Source organism: Salvelinus sp. IW2-2015, linkage group LG23 (assembly GCF_002910315.2).
Source record: "Salvelinus sp. IW2-2015 linkage group LG23, ASM291031v2, whole genome shotgun sequence".
Taxonomy (NCBI): domain Eukaryota; kingdom Metazoa; phylum Chordata; class Actinopteri; order Salmoniformes; family Salmonidae; genus Salvelinus; species Salvelinus sp. IW2-2015.
This window is the reverse complement of record NC_036863.1, coordinates 23,091,212-23,112,708: the sequence shown is the minus strand read 5'-3', so window position 1 is coordinate 23,112,708 and position 21,497 is coordinate 23,091,212. Positions and strand designations below refer to the sequence as shown.

Below are 21,497 nucleotides of genomic sequence, written 5' to 3'. Positions count from 1 at the left end.
TTCGGGGGCAAAACGACATATTTTACCTTGTCAGCTKGGGGATTCGATCTGGCAACCTTTAAGTTACTAGCCCAACGCTCTAACCACTATGCTACCTTCCTTCCCAATTAATTGGTTTGTCAAAAATTGAAGGGTACAAGCTTGAAACCACTGATCATGACAATGGGGTGAAATTCCAGAACAACAGTCGTTATCGTCCATTTTAATTTGACCTGTCCTGGTTTTAGGATATGTTGTTTGTTAACATAACAGCGCATTTTTTGTTGTTGATTGAGCGCCTTTTAGGTTAGGCTATTTGATTGGAGAAACCGGCATAATGTAAAAAGTGTCCCTCTCATTACATTTTATCTCCAGCCTGTAAGCTACAGAAAAGGCCACAATCTCTTTCTACCATATTTATATAGCTAATGTGCAGTCGCCCTATCCTGGTGCACTGCACAAGTAGCTAGGTAAGTGTTCTAGCTATCTATCTAGCCAAGACGTCATTACCATGAGAAATCGCGGGCATTAGCGCGTGACCATCTGACTGAGTAGGAGGAGACCTGGCTCACCAGCTAGCCAGCTATTTATTTACATTGGAACAGCAACCACAGGTATACACTGAAAATACATTATTTAATTAAATGTAACTTCATTACAACTAATTATTGTTTGAGGACGATGTTTTAGTTGTTGTTTATCTAGCCAAGTTAGCTACTAAAACTGAAATAGCTATTGATAACAATTGCTTTAGCTAAGGTCATTAACGTTAGCTAGCTAGGCCCTGTTAACCACAGCTAACATTAGCAAGAAGTGGTCTGATGCTTTGTGGCTACAGGTGGCTGGCAAGCTAGTTCTAACTATTTTACATCTTATGAATTCATTAGATTCTTTGAGTGGACACTGCAATAAGATGAGAAGATATGAAATGCAGCAGGCCAGACCTACTGCAGGTTTGTGAAATTCAAACGTGAGTTAGGCTGATGGCTGCATTCATGTCATAAACTGATTGTCAGGAATCGGTTGTTTCCTTTCCAGGCTGCCTCTCTGTGCCTCTGTTTACCCAGAAGAAAAGGAGCAGGCTGCCTTGGACATCCAATCCCTCTGAGAATGAATTCTGCTCCAGCAATGAATACATGTCCACACACAGCTCTGCTTCATCCAACAACATATCTGGTAAGATAAATAGGATACTTCTCATGTGTTTCAGTAGTAGCTATAATGCGTGATTCATAAATGTGGCTGTTATCAATTTATTCTGGATTTTCAAAGCGAGAGAGATATCCAAGTCACTAGATGGCACTACACACGAGGAAAAATGCAATTTTGCTGCCCATATCAATGCTTTACCAGAACATTTTTTATAATACTTTCTACCTCTGCTCAGGTAACACAGAATATTTCCAAGATCAAGACCCAAGCTGTCCTGCACCTGCTACTCAGAACAGTCAGTGGAACAGACAAGGCAACCAGCATCAGTCTCAACCACAGTTTCAGTATCCAAACAGTCGACTTGCACCTGAACCCGTGGGGAGAAACTTTGCACCTCTACCACACCCATATAAAGCTGTGAATACAGGGTATGGTCAGTTGATAGGTCTCTGGAGCTCTCTGTAGAGGCAGTTATTATAGATGCATAATTCGAAAATGTTTGCAGTGCACATTTAAAAGTTAACCTGCAGATTAACAGGGTCTATATACTGTATAGTAAGTACAGTTTTAGAGATTTTCMTTTTTMGGGGGGTTGTCTGATGGTTATGCAACACATAAACCAGTCATATCACTTATATTGCATATGTTCAGTCCGCAGATGGGACAGCAACAGCCACCAGTGAGGCAGGACTCCAGAGCCCCTATAAACCCCAGACAGAGCAACTACAACGGCCCCTGCAGCAGTGGGAACACACAGAGCAAGCCAGTACCCCCAAGTAGCTACTCTCATATGGGTCAGCAGCAGCAGTCTGGCTACAGACAGGGACAGGCCAACCCACCAGAGCCTCCTCTCTACTCCCAGCAGTCTACACCCATTACCACAACAAGCAGACCAACTCCTGGCCCTCCAAGCAGACCAACTCCTGGCCCTCCAAGCAGACCAACTCCTGGCCCTCCAAGCAGACCAACTCCTGGTCCTGGACCACAGCAGCAGAAACAGAACACATCCTGGAAGTTTAAAATGACCACCAACACTGGGCTACAGAAACAGCTGATGGACAGTAGAGACATATATCAAACTCAAAATACCTCTCAGTCTCAGGTACAACATGTAAGTCATCTGTGCTAATTGTAACTTATAGTGTAACATACTGCAGGAAAACTCAGCTTTTCATAGATTGCTTTCATATTTAACCCAATTGTAAATCTTCAATCTAGTTAAAAATGACAGCTCATACAGTAACGTTACATCCTTAATACATTTTATTATGCTAGCCTTGTAAAATGTATGTTGTTCAATGCTAGAGCAGGTATTAAAGCATTCATGTTTCCTATGTTGGGAAGACACCACCTGTGTTCCAGATCAAACCAGCAACTGAGAACTCTTTGAGGATACTGACTGCTGTCATTGATGGCATGAGACACTGGAGCCAGTTCAAGGACAGAGCTCCGTACCTATTTGAGATTTTCGGTTAGTTTTCAGTTTGTCTCTTCACTAACATTGTATTTACCATTACCTGTACTGTATTTACAAAATGTTTGTATTTTATTATATTCTATGTTCGTCCCACAGCTACTCTTGACTCCGCAGTCACCGCCGGGTCTCATGGAGCTAAGAACTTCCTCATGAGAGATGGGAAAGAGGTGGTGCAGTGTGTCTTCTATGAAAATGTGAGTAAGAAAAACACTTCCTCTTTAATAGGAAAGGGAGAAATACAATAGCAGGCCAAGGGCTGTCGAGTTAGTCAGAGGACAACATTATATTACTTCATGTTCACCAAATGAATTGGAGTGTTTAAGGCGATAAAAAATGTAATCTTAAAAAGGCAGTTATTTTAAACATAAAGAACTTTGTAGATTAGAATTTTCTTTCCACAGGATTCTTACCAGCTGCACTGATCATCAGTATTATAAAGCAATAGTTTGTTTTGATATGGCTGGAGGATATGGATTCTCAAATCATACTGTATCTCCAGGGTGGATACCCATTATGTTACGTTTACAGTGTTGTGCTGGATGTATACCCTTTGTGTCTGACCCATCTCTGATCCATCCCCACCAGGAGCTGGACCTTCCCAGGCTGATCCGAGGCCAGGTGCACCGCTGTGTGGGAAACTACGACCGCACCAGGGACACACTCACCTGCATGTCTGTCAGGGCTGCCCTGCACTCAGAGCAGAGGAATGCACAGGAGTCTGTCAAAGCATCGGACGCTGAGATGAGGGGCCTGGTGAAATCACTCAGTGAAGTCTGATCAGAGGCACAGAAACACGTAAAGYGCAATTCAAGGGCAATACAATTGTTTTTGCCCATGGCTCCTTGTGAAGATCACTATATGGCAAGTGTTCTCCTTTTCATTAGAAACTGCGGGATCCTATATGGAGCGTTGTCGTCTATTAGAAACTGAAGGATCCTATATAAAGTCCTGCTGTATATACAGTGCCTTTGAAAAGTATTCAGACCCCTTGACCTTTTCCAAATTGTTACGTTCGCCTTATTCTAAAATTGATTAAATAGTTTCCCCCCTCGTCAAMCTACACACACAATACCCCATAATGACTAAGCAAAAACAGGTTTTTACTCAGTATTTGTTGAAGCACCTTTGACAGCGATTACAGCATCAAGTCTTCTTGGGTATGACACTACAAGCTTGGCACACCTGTATTTGGAGAGTTTCTCCCATTCTTCTCTGCAGAACCTCTCAAGCTCTGTCAGGTTGGATGGGGGAGAGGGGGCGTTGTTGCACAGCTATTTTCAGGTCTCCAGAGATGTTCGATCGGGTTCCAAGTCCGGTTTCTTCAGACCAAAGAATCTTGTTTCTCATGGTCTGAGAGTCTTTRGGTGCCTTTTGGCAAACTCCAAGTGGGCTGTCATGTGCCTTTTACTGAGGAGTGGCCTTTGTCTGGCCACTCTACCATAAAGGCCTGATTGGTTGTCCTTCTGGAAGGTTCTCCCATCTCCACAGAGGAACTCTAGAGCTCCATCGGGTTCTTGGTCACCTCCCTGACCAAGGCCCTTCTCCCCCGATTGCTCAGTTTGGCTGGGCGGCCAGCTCTCGGAAGAGTCTTGGTGGTTCCAAATTTCTTCCATTTTAAGAATGATGGACGCCACTGTGTTCTTGGGGAACTTCAATGCTGAATACATTTGTGCCTCGACCCAATCCTGTCTCTGAGCTCTACGGACAGTTCTTTCGACCTCGTGGCTTGGTTTTTGCTCTGACATGCACTGTCAACTGTGGGATCTTACATAAACAGGTGTGTGCCTTTCCAAATCATGTCCAATCAATTGAATTTACCACAGGTGGACTCCAATCAAGTTGTAGAAACATCTCAAGGATGATCAATGGAAACAGGATGCACCTTGAGCTCAATTTTGAATCTCACAGCAAAMGGTCTGACTACTTGTGTAAATAAACTATTTCTGTTTTTAATTTGCAACATTTCTAAAAACATATTTTCACTTTGTCATTATAGGGTATTATGTGATTTATTTAAAAAAATGAATTTATTCKATRTTAGAATAAGGCTGTAACGTAACAAAATGTGGAAAAAGTCAAGAGGTCTGAATACTATCCGAAGGCACTGTAGATACTTGAGATGTTGGAAGATTCTTCCAGGGATGAGTAGTACATGATTCCCCATTATTTTGAAAGAATAGTCAGAACTGTGTTGTTCAAGTGTACAATTTCATCTGCTTGTTATCTGTTTATGACCAGCAACAAACTAAGATTGTGTTTATGAATTTCATAATGTTAAATTATATAATTGCATCTATATATTAGCAGATGATATATACATTTTTTTCCCTTCCCATTTTTATATAGTATTATACACATATTTCCAATGTTTCATATGTGTCATTCAGTTTCGGGACACAAATAAAACCCCTTTCTCTTCCTCATTTATGAAACATTTTATTATAAAGAATATTCACAGAACAGCAAACTTTGTCAAGAGGCTAGTTTCAGGTAAAACAAACACATTGATGAGGTAATATCTCAAAATATGTATTTCAAAAATGGGGGGCCGTTTAGAATGAAAAGTGAACCCACATACAGTTATTAGTTTATTTACAACCAACATACAATATCACAATGGAAAACCCAATACTACTCTACAAAAAAACACTTTCACCAGTGCTGAGACTTGACACAATGTTTCAACATATCGGGTAACAAATCCTGTGCAGCAAGTGAATCCCAGTCTTTCCCAATATCAAGCACAGTACGAGGTCCAATACAAATACCAACATTTCTTTCCTGGTCTTCTTTTCAAAACATGGCAACACAATTAAAAAAAAATTATCAAGACTTTCCCTCTTTGTAAGTAATTTGGCAATTTCCAAAGTTCACCCCAGCATTATGCACACACTCTCTCTCACACACACACACACACACACACACACACCTTGGAATACAGTATGTATGTAAAATATTTGTTACATTGGCTGTGTTGTGGAGGATATTATACAATTTGTCCTTGAAAGATGACTAGAATAAAATCATTATATTAGGAGGAATGGGATGGCAAAAAACACTAATCCATTACCTTATCTCAGAATGTAATTATTTTAAGCCATGCTTCACACATTACGTGGTTAATGTGTCAATTCAACACTGATAACTTTGAGCTAAGTTAAATTTGTACAGCTCTCGAGCTCTACCACTCTAATTCTAAATTACATGGTATATGTCGCAACCTTTTAATTTAGTGATTAAAGTTATTTACCTCTTATGAATAAACTGGCAAAGTGTCAGCAGCATAATTCAACACAAGTACAGCTTGTTCTATCTGTCATTACCTTCAAGCTTTTAGAAGACATCAGCTTTTTTCTTCTAGAGAATATTTTCAACAAGATCATAATGTTCAGAAGCACATCTTGAAACATATACAGGAAAAGTACAGCACACACAGAGAAAATAACAAAATTACAACTGTTTTACACTACAATATCCACAGTTTAAGCTGAAGTAGATGGTAACCTGATATTAATAGTATTGAAGTAACTTGTCTTGGTTCTGTTATAAAGGCACATGTTGGTATGGTCAAAGCAGATCATCTAATCTAGATAAACTGTTTTACTATTAAATAACCCCAACTTCATCTGCACTCTAGTCAATAATTTCTAGACAATGCTGTCTTATCTAATTGCCTTTACCCTGATTTAAAGTAGTCCTGAATTATAGTGTATAGCTAATATTGTGTAGTGTTGGGGTCAATTCCAATTTAATGTGAAATTCGAATTCAGTTCTTGAATTCACTCATGAAGTGGAGAATTTACATTGTTGAAATTCAAATTAAATTCAACCTTCAAGTTATGGAATTGGAATTAGACTGTTTGGACTGCTTGAATTGGAATTTCTATATTTCCAGTTTAGCTGGGCGGTCTGAACTGTGACATGATCAGCCTGAGGGAATTGAATTAGAATTTGTGGAATTGTTGGGGAAAGTATTGGATTGGCAATTGAATAATTAACATTGGAATTGAATTCTCTAAATTCAARGACTGGAATCAACGACCTGGACTTTAAATTTAATTAAATAGAATTTACAGGGAAAGGGAATTTAATTATAATTTTTTTAATTAACCCCAACCCTGGTATTGTGTGGTGTAAAAACTGAAACAATAATGACTTGGGTTAACAAGACAACCATATTAACACTAGGAACTCTGGGAAAAGGTTGGTAGAAGGATGTCATGTCATCCCAACATAAAATGTATAACAAATGCTTTTCATATGTCTTCAAAAGTTAACTATCAGACAAGTTTTATGTTATTACTATGCACGCCTTCTATCTATATTAATTTGTCTTAAAGGCAGGTCCGACGCATCTATATTGTTTGGTAGAGCTCCTTCACTGAAAAATATTTATTCAACTCTTTCTTTAGAATTTTTACTGTCCAATAGTCCATTTAAAACCATGTTGAAGATGTAGGCTAAGTCAGATGGTGAGTCCCCAAGGGTCATTTTTCACTGTGCTACATGTCCATCTTATGACATCCATTCAGTCAGTGTTGTTCAATGCTGGATAAAAACGGCATCTGGATCTAAACCTTTATACAATCCACTCTCCTCAAACTCCACTGGACAGAATCCTTGATGCGCTCACTGTGTTGAGACCTGAGTCCGTGTTCATATCCTTTCTGATCCTCGCTTTGTCTTGATGTCAAATGGGTCTCTCATTGTCTTTACTGTTCGCCAAATCCGCATTGATCCATTGAAGATAGAAGCGTGTCCATGTTTTTTGATAACTAGAAATGTCTCATATTCTCTTTTAATCTCAGGCCATACTTTACCTTCTCATTAAGTTTCTGGTTATTTTCACACCTTCTCTTTTGCAAACAACTCCCTGATTATTCTGGAATGATATATTTAATGACCACTCTTATTGCCCACTATTAATGTCACCATGGATTCATATTATGGTTCTAGTCCTGACCATCACCCTCTGTCTGGTTACAGTAATATTAAACCAACGTTGTATGTATAACATGATAGGAATGTTTATGCGCTGTATACTTCTGTTCATTTGAACAGAGGGAGTTGTTGTCAARCCTTGTGTTTCTTTCAAATGTATTTTTTTCCAGAAAAGATACTGAATATCAAATAAGTCTAACCAGAAATGCAGTCACAAATTGACAGTAAATGTGAATTAATAGTCATAACAATATGAGTTAACGTTTGACATTATTGGGAGAGAAAAAAATGAACAGAACATAGTTCCATTCAATTAGGTCAATTATTAGATCAAATAAATAGCTTTTGTATGAAGGAAGACAGTACATAAATGTTGTTCACAGTTGGGTATAGCCTAGTTGTATATCAGAGGCAGGGCTTTTAAAAATGGCATCCTACTGAAGAAGTGGATGCAGGGGTTTCTCCCATCTCCATCATACAGGGAAGTAGGAAGTACTGTAGCAGACTGGATGAGGTTGGGGAGGGTGGGGTCAGTTGTTGTCCTATAAGAGAGTGGGCAGTGGGGTTGGGGACAGATGCTCCTTTGGTGCGTATTTGGCGAAGAAGGGTAGGAAGAGTGTGAGCATGACGGCGACAATGGCCAGCATGTATCCCCAGCCGATCTGGCAGTCCCCGGCATAGTAGATGTCTGAGTCCCCGCAAAAGGACCTCACCAGGGTGGAGTTCAGCCCAAAGGGATAGACCAGCAGCCCAGACCCCATGATGAACACTGGAAGAGAGAGGAGAGATGAAAGAGACTTTGGTTACAACCAGGGATACACTCAAATATGTAAGATATGTCATAGTGTTGTGTTGTTTGGTCATGCATTTCATTGTTGACTATATCTTGAGAGAGCACTGAACATCTCCTCTTGTTCAGCTTCCAAAAAACATTTCTAATGTCCCTCTTTCTCCAACTGAACTAAATCCAGCTGTAAAAGTGTCCATCCTGGCTCATTACTTTGAGATTGGAAAGTGTTCCTGGAACATCCTGGTAATGCTGACTCCTGGCCACTTGGTGGAACTAGAGGTTCTGCATTATGAGTTGACAGCGCAAAGACAGCCCACAGATACGGCCAACAGTGTAATGTAGGAGCTTCACCATCTGCCTTATCTCCAGTTGTACCCTGAATAGCCCCAGTAGGAATATAAATCACAATTGAGATTGAGTCWGTCAACTCAGCCAGGGAGTGATGGAGGAAGGACTGATAGAGGAGAGGGGTATGGGGCTTTTATATATTAAAAAAGACCCCTGGTGGCTCTTGATTGACAGGTCTGGCTAATGAAAAGTGAATCATGTCTCCTAAAATCCATTAGCACTTCTCATGCCAAACTGACGACCACAAGAAAAGAGCCCAGCACTTTAATACACATCGATCAACTTTCACAGACAGTATCACATCCTCAGTGCTCGATGTAGCGATGGTGAGAGAGTGGCTCAGTTTAAAAATGGAGTCAGGTCTGCCAGCCAGTGCTGCCAAGAAGCAACTATCGACTGCTGAGTATCATCATTACTACTCATTTCAGGAAAAACATAAAAGGTTAGATTTCCATTATATTGGAATGTCATGTGTCTTTTAAGATAAAAGGAGATAATAAATAGAGTATGGATTTGGATAATGAGCAGTTATCCATAGCTGTCTGTCTATAGAACGCATTAAACACGTATCATCTTTTGTTCATGTATTGATTTCAAATCTTCAAGGACAATGACGCTGCAGGGTTGATMGAGTGTAATAGGGAATTCATGAGAGAAGGTAATGGGGATGTCAAATAGGAAATAGTTTTGTGCTGTAATGTACACTACCGTTCAAAAGTTTGGGGTCACTTAGAAATGTCCTTGTTTTTGAAAGAAAAGCACATTTTTTGTCCATTGAAATAACATKAAATTGATCAGAAATACAGTGTAGACATTGTTAATGTTCTAAATGACTATAGTGGCTGGAAACAGCAGATTTTTTAAATGGAATATCTACATAGCCGTACAAAGGCCCATTATCAGCAACCATCACTCCTGTGTTCCAATGGCACGTTGTGTTAGCTAATCCAAGTTTATCATTTWAAAAAGCTAATTTGTCATTAGAAAACCCTTTTTCAATTATGTTAGCACAGCTGAAAACTATTATGCTGTATAAAGAAGCAATAAAACTGGCCTTCTTAAGACTTGTTGAGTATCTGGAGCATCAGCATTTGTGACTTCGATTACAGGCTCAAAATGGCCAGAAACAAAGAACTTTATTCTGAAACTCGTCAGTCTATTCTTGTTCTGAGAAATGAAGGCCATTCCACGCAAGAAATTGCCAAGAAACTGAAGATCTTGTACAACGCTGTGTTGTGCACCGTGGGAGGCCCTGGTGCACAACTGAGGAAGAGGACAAGTACATTAGAGTGTCTAGTTTGAGAAGCAGACGCCTCACAAGTCAACTGGCAGCTTCATTAAATAGTACCCGCAAAACACCAGTCTCAACGTCAACAGTGAAGAGGCGACTCCGGGATGCTGGCCTTCTAGGCAGAGTTGCAAAGAAAAAGCCATATCTCTGTCACGGCCGTCGTAAGAAGCGGACCAAGGTGCAGCGTGGTGAGCGTACATATTCCTTTWATAAAGAAAATGACGCCAACAAAAACAATAAACATTACAAAAACGACGTGAAGCGTAAGGGCTATGTGCCACAAACAAAGTTAACTTCCCACAAAGAAAGGAGGGGAAAGGGCTACCAAAGTATGGTTCCCAATCAGAGACAACGATAGACAGCTGTCCCTGATTGAGAACCATACCCGGCCAAAACATAGAAATACAAAATCATAGAAAACAAAAACATAGAATGCCCACCCCAAATCACACCCTGACCAAACCAAATAGAGACAAAAAAAGGATCTCCAAGGTCAGGGCGTGACAGTGGGGACTGTCGCTTGGGGACTGTCGCTGGAGGCTCGGGACTGGAGGCAGTCATTGGAGGCTTCGTGCCATGACTCCTCACTGGATGCTTCGTGCCATGGATCATCACTGGAGGCTTCGTGCCATGGGTCATCACTGGAGTGAGGAGACGTATGGGCAGTCTGGTACGTGGAGCTGCCACAGGGCTCACCAGGCTGGGGAGACATACAGGAGGCTTTGTCCTTGGCAGAGGCACCGGATACACTGGGCCGGGGATGCGCACTGGAGGTCTCGTGCTTAGAGCCTGCACAACCCGTCCTGGCTGGATGGTTATCTTCYCCCTGRACATGCGGGGCGCTGGCACGGGACGCACTGGGTTGTGCAGACGCACCGGAGACACTGTGCGTAGAGCCAGCGCAGGATATACTGGGCCGAGGAGGCGCACTGGAGGTCTGGAGAGCAGGGCTGGCACAACCCATCCTGGCTGGATGCTCACCCTAGCCCGGCAGATGCGGGGAGCTGGGATGTAGCGCACCGGGCTGTGAACGCGCACCACCGCATAACACGGTGCCTGACCAGTACGACGCTCGCCACGGTAAGCACAAGGACTTGGCTCAGGTCTCCAACCTGACTCAGCCAATCTCCTCGTGTGCCTCCACCCCCCAAAAGTTATTGGGGCTGCCTCTCGGGCTTCCTTCCTAGCCGCGTTCCCTCGTAACGATGCCGTTCCGCCTTTGCTGCCCCCAGGTCCTCCTTGGGACGGCGATATTCCCCAGCCTGCCTCCAGGGTCCTTTACCGTCCAGGATTTCCTCCCAAGTCCATGAGTCCCCCTTACCACGCTGCTTGGTCCTTTTGTGGTGGGAAGTTCTGTCACGGCCGTCGTAAGAAGCGGACCAAGGTGCAGCGTGGTCAGCGTACATATTCCTTTTATTAAGAAAATGACGCCAACAAAAACAATAAACAATACAAAAACGACRGTGAAGCTTAAGTGCTATGTGCCACAAACAAAGTTAACTTCCCACAAAGAAAGGAGGGAAAAGGGCTACCTAAGTATGGTTCCCAATCAGAGACAACGATAGACAGCTGTCCCTGATTGAGAACCATACCCYGCCAAAACATAGAAATACAAAATCATAYAAAACAAAAACATAGAATGCCCACCCGAAATCACACCCTGAGGGCGTGACAATCTCAGACAGGCCAATAAAAATAAAAGATTAAGATGGGCAAAAGAACACAGACACTGGACAGAGGAAGATTGGGAAAAAAGTGATATGGACAGATGAAGTTTGAGGTGTTCGGATCACAAAGAAGAACATTTGTGAGACGCAGAAAAAAATGAAAAGATGCTGGAGGAGTGCTTGATGCCATCTGTCAATCATGGTGGAGGCAATGTGATGGTCTGGGGGTGCTTTGGTGGTGGTAAAGTGGGAGATTTGTACAGGGTAAAAGGGATCTTGAAGAAGGAAGGCTATCACTCCATTTTGCAAAGCCATGCCATACCCTGTGGACGGAGCTTAATTGGAGCCAATTTCCTACTACAACAGGACAATGACCCAAAGCACAGCTCCAAATTCTGCAAGAACTATTTAGGGAAGAAGCAGTCAGCTGGTATTCTGTCTATAATGGAGTGGCCAGCACAGTCACTGGATCTCAACCCTATTGAGTTGTTGTGGGAGCAGCTTGACCGTATGGCACGTAAGAAGTGCCCATCAAGACAATCCAACTTCTGGGAGGTGCTTCAGAAAMCATGGGGTGAAATCTCTTCAGATTACCTCAACAAATTGAACTAGAATGCCAAAGGTCTGCGAGGCTGTAATTGCTGTAAATGGAGGATTATTTGACGAAAGCAAAGTTTGAAGGACACAATTATTATTTCAAATCAAAATCATTATTTATAACCTTGTCAACGTCTTGACTATATTTCCTATTCATTTTGCAACTAATTTCTAAGTGACCCCAAACTTTTGAACGCTAGTGTATATGGATTGTTTGGTAAGGGGGGGCTGTACATTTAGAAAATTCCCATGCATATCTAAGAGAGTAGGTAGATCAATTAAAAAAAAACCTGAGAGTGACTGCTGAGGATCATGCTGGTAAGGGCACAGGAGAGAAAGAGAGAGATGGAGGGGGGAAAAGGGAGAAAGACTAAAGGAATGGGGAGAAGGTTGTGTGAGTGGGTAATCAGGGCACTATGTCCCAGCGTCAGCTCATTACATCTATCTCTGAGGTGGAGGTTGAGGCTGGGAGAAAGACCCAACCCAGAGTGGAAGCTGAGGCTGCTAAATATCCCCCAACCCACCAGAGTTCTGTCTCTGTCCTGCTCAGAATGGCCACCTGTTTATCTGTCGGCGCCTGGCTCCTCAAAGCAGCCCGGCTAATAACACTTTAAGGGCCTTCTCTCTCATTGGCTTTGTGGAAAGTGAACAAAGACACAGGCAGGGTTTCCTTTTCAAGGCCCTTCCCTCGCTGTTCCCTCCCACACAGAGATATGACAGCAGTCACACACAGCCTGCCTGCACCCCAGCCACTAAAATCCAAATAAATCATGAAGAAACTCGTAAGGCCCCCAAATAATCGATGCAGGAATGAAATCAAACCCCACAGCCTTGAAACAAGTGGCACGAGAGCCTTGAGCATCATTGGATTTCATCGACAAGCTGGAAGGTAGGTATACGGAGGGAGGGAGCAATGTTTGTCTGCATCAAATAAGCCCTGTGCCTCAGGTTGATATGGTCTCTCCAGGCTGCATAGCTCTGTTAATGGAACAGACGTACAAGCCTGATGACCCTGGACTCAGTATCGGGAGCTGAGGGCTGCTGCACACACACTCCACCTGGATTCAGTTTAGAGACTAGCAACTGTGTTATTGTATGGGACTACTGGAGATATTCAACTAAATAGTTTGCCTTTGATTCTTCTTGCATGGCGATGATTCAAACGTGTAGTCTATGATATGATACACGTATATACTGTATATATGATGGATTAGCTGTTGAGGATGCACTGTATGCATACATATATATACATAACATTTCCTGATTTGACTCGTGTTCAATCTTGAGTAAAAGGTGAAAACTGTATTGGAGAGCACACGGTAGCAGCCCACTATGGACACGGATGGATAAACTCAATCTCATGACGATATAAGCTTCCATAGCAGTGTAATCCACAGGATGTTGGTGGCACCTTAATTGGGGAGAACAGGCTTGTGTTATTGACTGGAGAAGAATCATTGGAATGGTATCAAATACATCAAACACATGGTTGTCAGGTGTTTGATGCCATTCCATTTGCTCCGTTCCGGCCATTATTGTGAGCCGTTCAGCAGCCTCCACTGGTATAATCCTATGGGGACGTACAGAGACGAAGGGAGCGGTGTAAAATGATGCGATGCTGTGAAACTGCTCATGGTAACCTCACAGCATAAAAAGTAAATAATGTAGCGACCGTTGAGCTGACTTATATACTGTAAACTGCACATAGAGCACCAAGCATGATCTAAATCCTAAAACAACAGTGGTCATTTGAATGAGCATCTCGGAACTGGTCACACACACAATGAGTATCCATCAGGAGTGGGCGAGGGGCTTCTTAACGGTCCACTTGGCAGGTACAGCAGTAATGAAGGCAGTTAGCCATGAGGAAGAACAGTTCAAATGTAATTACAGGAGTTTAAAGAGCCATCRCCACAATAGCTGCAGGGCAGTAAAAAGCATTCAGCACAGCACTTGAACATGCAGCTTCTTCTTCCTTCCTGTTCCTATTAGGCACCGTTTACTGTAATTCCTGCACCATTCACACACACCACACCCATGTGCACATATGCACTCACACACACAAACACACATTCACACAAACCATGTACATTCTGGGAGATGGGGAGGTTGCTGGCAATGGCATGATGTGGAGAGAGAGGGAGATTATCCAACGGCAATCAGGTGGGACTGCAGGGAGGGAGGGAAGGAAGGAGGAACGGAGTCCATCAGAACAAATAATGGGGGAGAGACAGACAGAGGTAACAATGGGGAAAGGATAGTGTAGGTCACACGAGGGCTAATGTGTCTCATTTACAGATACACCCCACTCCCATACAGACATGCAGATACACACACAGATGGACACTTCCTATGGAGCATTGCCACCTATGGAGATGACTACCATCACCTGCTAAACTCCACCTGTAKTGTTATAACAACACGTGTCACTCTAGATCCTGATGAAAATGTACAGCAGAGCAAGTGAGAAATTAGCATGTAGAWACAGTCAGGAATCACTGATGATGCTTTCCCTGCAGCCCCTAAACATAGATAAAGTAATTGGGATCACTTGGAGGCCTAACACAGACAAATTGTGAAGAGACATTGCAGCACCCACATCACTGCTAATGCTTCTTTACTGCAGCCTGTCTGGCTGAATACAACAGCAGAGCCGACGTGATGCTAATGATAGTAAATCACCAGCCAAAACAGATGCCTGCCTCTCTGTTCAGCAACATATGCTGCTTGGGAATATTCTATGAGTTCATCCATATGGTTTTGACTTGTTATTGCTCAGACTCATCCGTCCTTTGTGGTTACACCACTGGCAGGGTTATCCTTGAAGTTTGAAATCCTGGATTTTTTTGGAATGTTTCGCAATGGGGATAATTGCTTGTGGAGAACAACTTGTGAGAGAGATGCAGAGAGATGCTTTGCAGATGGTAACATCATGCTCTCCAGATGTTGTTGACAAGTGCAGAAGCACTTTGTTTCATTGTTCATTTCCACAGGTAGCTGTGGAAGTCAGGAGGCCAAGGGTCTGTGATTATCACTGAACCTTTAGCGTAGTCAATCCTCTAAAATAAACATCAATACTTCTGTAAGAGTGTGTTTATTCTTCAATCAGATTCAGGAAGTGAAGAGAGGAAAGGAAAGGAGAAGAGAAGAAGAGAGGAGATGTGATGAGAAGACTTGCAAAGCTCAGTCGAGGTGTACTGCAGCCTTGACTCTCCTCTGTCTTTTCCCCGGACTCTTCATTGAGAATATGACAGGAGAGAAGCAAGTGTTAGAAGAGGAGAGTGTTAGAAGAGGAGAGGAGAAGATAGGAGACCTCAGCCTTAACTCTCTCTCTCTCTTTCTCTCGCTCTCTCTCTCTCGCTCTCTCTCTCTCGCTCTCTCTCTCTCTGGTCCCTTGACTGCTCACCCTTCTCAATGAACTAGTGAGACATGCCACATCGCCCTTGAAGATGATACTGAATTGCACAGCTGTGAGAATGAGAAAAAGATTGAGTACATTTCATGAAGGTATTTGAGGAGAACTTCTTGGCTTCTTGACCTGTCCCCAGAGTGAGGTGTGTGATGAGGTAGCGTCCATGCGTGACAGTGCATTAACCCTCGGCTGGGTACCACGGTAACACCATGGTAACTCTGTATAGTACCAATCACACAGGATGGACTGAGGTCCCGATTCACTCTCTCTGGGTCAGGCTCTGGAAGGCTATACACACGGACTGGGAGGTCTTACTGAGAGTATATGATACCACTATCTCATGGGTACGGTACAGACTTCATACCAATATCTTTGGGTATAACTTTGCACTCTGATACTGTAGGTTAGTGATGTGGATCATCCAACATCAAACATCACCCATTAAAATAAAACGCTGTGAACCTTATACTCTTTATAGTACTAATCTATTAGTACAAAGACTTTTGGCATATTCAAATTKAATTGTTCCCTGTTGATGAATCATTAAATGAAAACATTAGGTTGTGACACATGACCTTTTAGTTGTCTAGTCAGTCCAATGCCCTGTGGGGCTGAGGGTTATACAGTGATCTCTCTCTACCAGTGAGTAGTGAGGTGGAGTGTGGCCCAGTCTTAGAGGATGATGTGGTTATCATAGAAATGGATGACTTGAACGGGCATTATGTCGACTATACCTACACAAGTTGAGTGTACCCATGCTAGTAATTATATTTCTTTGTTGGTCATACTGTATTTCCTCCACGTACCAACAGAGGGCTTAATTACAAGCCATCCTCCTGCTGCTGCTGTGGGCCTTGAGGGCCATTCATTATAACGCTAAGATTTCTACTTTGGATCAAACTTTATTACCTCCCAACACTGACTGTGTTAACTCAGTTAGCACTGAGGACAGTTGCCCGTGGGATTGAATTAGAGATTGATGGGATGGCTCCCTCCCGGTCCTGGCCTGTATGTCCATGGATACGTCCCAAATGGCACCCTATTCTCTATGTAGTGCACTACTAGTGCCTGCCATTTGGGACGTAACCCATGTCTAATCCTCTGGTTTGGTTGTAGCCAGGCCTGGCTGGCTGGAGGCTGTCATTTGTCTGTTCTGTCTGTTCCCACTGGCTCTGTTTGTTAACGACTACAGCTACCGCCCCGCACTGATTACTGTCACTCAGTAACAGATCTGGGTTCAACTGTGTCAGCACCACAAATGGCAGAACACACAAATCTCTACAATAGAGTTTTACCCCATGGTTAGAAACACTGGTGTGAATCTGAGGGTAAGCTAAGGTCAAGGGGACAACAGAGAGCGTTGACAGCAACTCTCAAGTCACTTATTCAAGAGGGGGAGCTTTGACACTTGACAAGTTACAAGACCACAGAGTAAATATGATAATCCTTTAGACAGGGAGAGAGGAGACTTAATGGATTGACAGTGGCTCCTCTTCTCCTTGTCCCATACACTCCTATATCTGCATTCCAGCCTTGCAGCAAATATGGTCGGTGAATATGAGGGCTAATGTTGTCCCGTGGGCCGCTTATCTCCTATGACCCACAAGCACATCTGTGACACTCCCAGCCCTGGGAGAGACCAGCCCACAGCTGGAGGCCTGACTGGAACAAGTCAGCCACCACAGGCCCAGATAACAGAGAAATACATTGTTATTTTTACTCCTCTGTCAGAGATGTGTCTTCTTGCAGTGTTTCCTTGCAAATATTTGGGAGCGGGTGTAAAAAAAAGAATGTATAATAAATCTTTATTTGCCAGCACAGCACCCATTTGTTTGTGTTGCCAGCGCTGTTTGTCAGTGATGAAACTCTGTGACATGAAACATATGCTGTAGGCCCTGGAAATACCAAGAAATATTGTTTAATTACAGTTGCAGCCTCATAGCCATACATCAAACCAGTTTTTCTGACATGCTTTCCTTCTAGTGATTATTTTTCCTGTTGTCTACCTTTCCCCTTGATTTGATTAACAGATGCTTCACATACACAACAGGACAGGTGTTGTGATCCTGCCTACTATTTGCATATGTATTTTTACACCAATAGAACTGCAACTGGCGTTCTGTGGCATGAAAGTAAGTGTTGACGGTTGTTAGATCTATGTATCTATTTTTATAAACAAAATAAGTTGTTTGCGGTTTAAGATTTGTTCTTAAATCAATGTGTTTGTGTGTGCTGCATGTGTGAGTGTGGTTGTGTTTGTGTGCTGCATGTGTGAGTGTGGTTGTGTTTGTGTGCTGCATGTGTGAGTGTGGTTGTGTTTGTGTGCTGTGAGTGTGGTTGTGTTTGTGTGGCTGGCATGTGTGAGTGTGGTTGTGTTTGTGTGCTGCATGTGTGATGTGTGTGTGTTTGTGTGTGTGTGTGTTTGCATGTGGGAGGTGGTTGTGTTTGTGTGTTGCATGTGGTGAGTGTGGTTTGTGTTTGTGTGTTGCATGTGTGAGTGTGGTTGTGTTTGTGTGCTTGTGAGTGTGTGTTGTGTTTTGTGTGTTGGGCATGTTTGTGAGTGTGGTTGTGTTTGTGTGTGCATGTGTGAGTTGTGGTTGTGTTTTGTGTTTGCATGTGTGAGTGTGGTTTGTGTGTGTTTTGTGTGTGGTGAGTGTGGTCTGTGGTTTGTGTGGTTGCATGTTGTGGTTGTTTTGTGTGCTGTGAAGTGTGTGTTTGTGGGTTTGTGTGGTCGTGTGTTGTGTGTGTCGTGATGTGTGAGTGTGAGTGTGGTTGTGTTTGTGTGCTGCATGTGTGAGTGTGGTTGTGTTTGTGTGTGCTGTGAGTGTGGTTGTGTTTGTGTGCTGCATGTGAGTGTGGTTGTGTTTGTGTGTTGCTGTGGTGAGTGTGGTTTGTGTTTGTGGTGCTGTGAGTGTGGTTGTGTTTGTGTGTGTTGCGCATGTGTGAGTGTGGTTGTGTTTTGTGTGGCTGTGAGTGTGGTTTGTGTTGTGTGTGTTCAGTGTGTGGTTGTTGGTTGTGTGCTGGAGTGTGGTTGTGTTTGTGTGTTTTGTGAGTGTGGTTGTGTTTGTGTGTTGCATTTGTGAGTGTGGTTGTGTTTTGGTGGCTGGCATGTGTGAGTGTGGTTTGTGTGTTGTGTTTTTTGCATGTGTGAGTGTGGGTTTGTGTTTGTGTGTGCATGTGTGAGTGTGGTTGTGTTTGGTGTGTGCATGTTTGAGTGTGGTTGTGTTTGTGTGCTGTGAGTGTCGTTGTGTTTGTGTGCTGTTGAGTGTGGTTTGTGTTTGGTGTTCTGTGTGAGTTTGGTTGTGTTTGTGTGCTTGCATGTGTGAGTGTGGTGTGTGTTTGTGTGCTGCATGTTTGAGTGTGGTTGTGTTTGTGTTTGCATGTTTGGTGTGGTTTGTGTTTGTGTGTTGCATGTGTGAGTGTGGTTGTGTTGGTGTGTGCTGTGAGTGTGGTTGTGTTTTGTGTTTGCTGTGAGTGTGGTTGTGTTTGTGTGTGTGGCATGTTTTGAGTGGGTTGTGTTGTGTGCTGTTGAGTGTGGTTTGTGTTTGTGTGCTGTGAGTGTGGTTGTGTTTGTGTGCTGCATGTGTGAGTGTGGTTGTGTTTGTGTGCTGTGAGTGTGGTTGTGTTTGTGTGTTGCATGTGTGAGTGTGGTTGTGTGTGTGTTTCAGTCAAGTCATTTCCTATCATTTCCTACCATAAAGCTCTATAATGAAAGCAGAAGGGGTGGCAGTTGGGATACGGGCGTCTCTTGGAAATTGCTTTTCATCGCTCGCATGCGGAACCTATTTCCATTTCCGTCTCCTTTTCCAGGCAGGTAGATGATAGGTATGGGCGACCTCTCCTCTCCCCCTGGTCTGAAGGAGATGGAGGAGAGTGGTCCTGACGGCCCACCATCACATTAAAGCTACAGGCATGTCGGACCATGCTGTCTGAGTCTGACCATGCAGGGAATTAAACAGGGACTGTGGAGACGACAGGAGGGTTCTCATCTCATATGCCAATCTACCATGCCTTCCATGAATATGTCTAGGTGCTACTGGGGTATGCCACAGACAGAGGCAAGGGTGATGTGTATATCAAATAACATGGGAAAATGTACTAATCTCAATTGCATGGAGTGAGGAAAAGTTTAAAGGAACATGTGTTGTAGATATGCCTACTGATCCAAGAGAGAATCACCTATTTTTATCCACATCTATATTCCTCTATAAACATGTCACAATGTGCTCAGGAAGATAAATATTCTGGTATGAAGATTAAACTTTATTGCTTGCAGCTACAGATGTAGGATCTTAATTTGACCAGTATTGTCGTAGCAAAATAATCCTGCAGCAACAGTATTCGAACGTTTAGTCCATAATGTTGCTTGATCGGTGGTTAGGCTATTAGCTGGACAAAAGTAGGCTACATGAAAAGTGTGATACTGTTAATATACCTCTGTGTTAGTGAAAGTTTTCAAAGACTTTATGTAAATCACAAAGCTTTTGTGCATTTCCTGCAGCAATAAAATTCTCAGCAACAAACGAGTGATCAAATTAAGATCCTACACCTATAGGATGTGGTATGGTGTGTTTCAGGTATTCAAATGGGACTGTAGCTAGGAGTGGAACATAGTGGGGTAGTGGAGTATAAAACAGCAGGGAGGGTCCACATCTTAATGTGATGAGCTGTGCAATAGCAGCAGCCTGCACAAGCCATGATGATAATTAAGCACAGTGTGCCTCTGGGAAATTATGCTAACGGTTGCTTCTTCTTGAATCACGTTAGTACCTATAAACATTTGGCTGGAGGTGATCACGCAACCAAGAACACACACCCATGTGCACACACACACACACACACACACACACACACACACACACACACACACACACACACACACACACACACACACACACACAAAGGAAGGGGGGCTGGAAGGGGGCCTGGGTGCTGGAAAGGGGGTTGAAAGGGGAAGGAAAGGGGCTGTGAAGGGGGCCTGGGGTGCTGGAAAGGGGGTTGATAAGGGGAAGGAAGGGGACTGGAAGGGCCTGGAGGTGCTGGAAATGGGGTGATAAGGGGAAGCGAAGGTGGGCTGAGGGGCCGGGGCTGGAGGGGGTGCTAGGGAAGAAGGGCTGGAGGGGCCTGTGCTAAAAGGGTTGAAGGGAAGGGGAAGGGGCTGAAGGGGGCCTGGGGTTGCTGGAAAGGGGCGTAATAAGATTGAAGAGTCAGGACCAGACAACTGGGGGCTGGAGGGCGTGGGGGGGGCGGCTGGGGGGGGGGGTGCGGGGGGGTGGAAGGGGTGATACAGGGGGGGGGAGGGGGGGGGGGGGGAGGAGGGGGGGCTGGAGGGGGGAGGGGGCGGGGGGGTGGGTGTGGAGGGGGTTGATAAGGGGAAGGAAGGGGGGCTGGAAGGGGGCCTGGGGTGCTGAAAGGGGGTTGATAAGGGGAAGGAAGGGGGGCTGGAAGGGGATGGGAGTTGAGGGTGTTGGAGCTGTAACATTGTTTCCCTCCAGTGGAGACAGATCACTCAAGAACAACAGCACTGGGAAGGACCTGGGAGGGCCTGAAAGCATGCTCTCTTTTCACAGCCATGGGCATTCTAAAACAGTGGTTTTTGGTGATGGAATGATTGTGGAAGCTATTATGTAGAAGATAAGCGCGTCCATATAATCATCTCTATATCTTTAGTATCCATGGTGGTGTAGTGTGTGTAGGAAGACAGCTTATATATTGATCATTTCCCATCATCCCCTCTCTCCTTGAGGATCCTCCTAAAATGAGTGATTTGTCACAGGGAGAAAAATACCCCTCCAGCCCAGGGAGATGAGGCCAGAGAGGTGAGGTGGGTGGCATGGGCGGGG

The 21,497-nt window shown here is 43.7% G+C and overlaps 2 protein-coding genes and 1 long non-coding RNA gene across 7 annotated transcripts in view; 2 read left to right on the top strand and 1 right to left on the bottom strand.

Annotated features, from left to right (window-relative positions):
- The first annotated feature begins 504 nt into the window (after positions 1 to 504).
- On the top strand, positions 505 to 3,476 carry LOC111950045 (spermatogenesis-associated protein 22). 3 transcript variants are annotated; one of them, XM_023967377.2, is made up of 8 exons: positions 508 to 593; positions 867 to 932; positions 1,018 to 1,155; positions 1,367 to 1,559; positions 1,783 to 2,233; positions 2,476 to 2,602; positions 2,705 to 2,802; positions 3,194 to 3,476. In XM_023967377.2, the coding sequence occupies exons 2-8, from the start codon at positions 893 to 895 to the stop codon at positions 3,383 to 3,385; spliced, it is 1,239 nt and encodes a 412-aa protein (XP_023823145.1). In that variant the 5' UTR covers positions 508 to 593; positions 867 to 892; the 3' UTR covers positions 3,386 to 3,476. The 3 variants fall into 3 exon arrangements, with proteins under 3 accessions (XP_023823146.1, XP_023823145.1, XP_023823144.1); XM_023967376.2 differs by having other exon boundaries at positions 1,783 to 2,242; XM_023967378.2 differs by lacking the exon at positions 867 to 932 and having other exon boundaries at positions 505 to 593; positions 1,783 to 2,242.
- A 4,518-nt stretch (positions 3,477 to 7,994) lies between these two features.
- LOC111951065 (LHFPL tetraspan subfamily member 7 protein-like) overlaps positions 7,995 to 21,497 on the bottom strand; it is a 187,351-nt gene continuing 173,848 nt past the window's right edge. Inside the window, exon 3 of the mRNA XM_023969048.2 lies at positions 7,995 to 8,318. Within this exon, the coding sequence (XP_023824816.1) occupies positions 8,092 to 8,318 (227 nt within the window). The 3' untranslated portion in view covers positions 7,995 to 8,091. The remainder of the gene's footprint in view (positions 8,319 to 21,497) is intronic.
- Positions 17,880 to 18,537, top strand: LOC139022848 (uncharacterized). 3 transcript variants are annotated; one of them, XR_011473907.1, is made up of 3 exons: positions 17,880 to 18,043; positions 18,121 to 18,165; positions 18,416 to 18,537. It is a non-coding gene; the product is annotated as an uncharacterized lncRNA (long non-coding RNA). The 3 variants fall into 3 exon arrangements; XR_011473906.1 differs by having other exon boundaries at positions 18,121 to 18,177; positions 18,422 to 18,537; XR_011473905.1 differs by having other exon boundaries at positions 18,121 to 18,177.

What these genes read in the sequence shown, in the direction of transcription:
- LOC111950045 (XM_023967376.2), top strand. Translation starts at nt 893, where the DNA reads ATGAGAAGATATGAAATGCAGCAGGCCAGACCTACTGCAG. An exon ending in GCAGGCCAGACCTACTGCAG is followed by an intron (nt 933 to 1,017) that starts GTTTGTGAAATT and finishes TTTCCTTTCCAG; the next exon opens with GCTGCCTCTCTGTGCCTCTG. An exon ending in CTCAGTCTCAGGTACAACAT is followed by an intron (nt 2,243 to 2,475) that starts GTAAGTCATCTG and finishes TATGTTGGGAAG; the next exon opens with ACACCACCTGTGTTCCAGAT.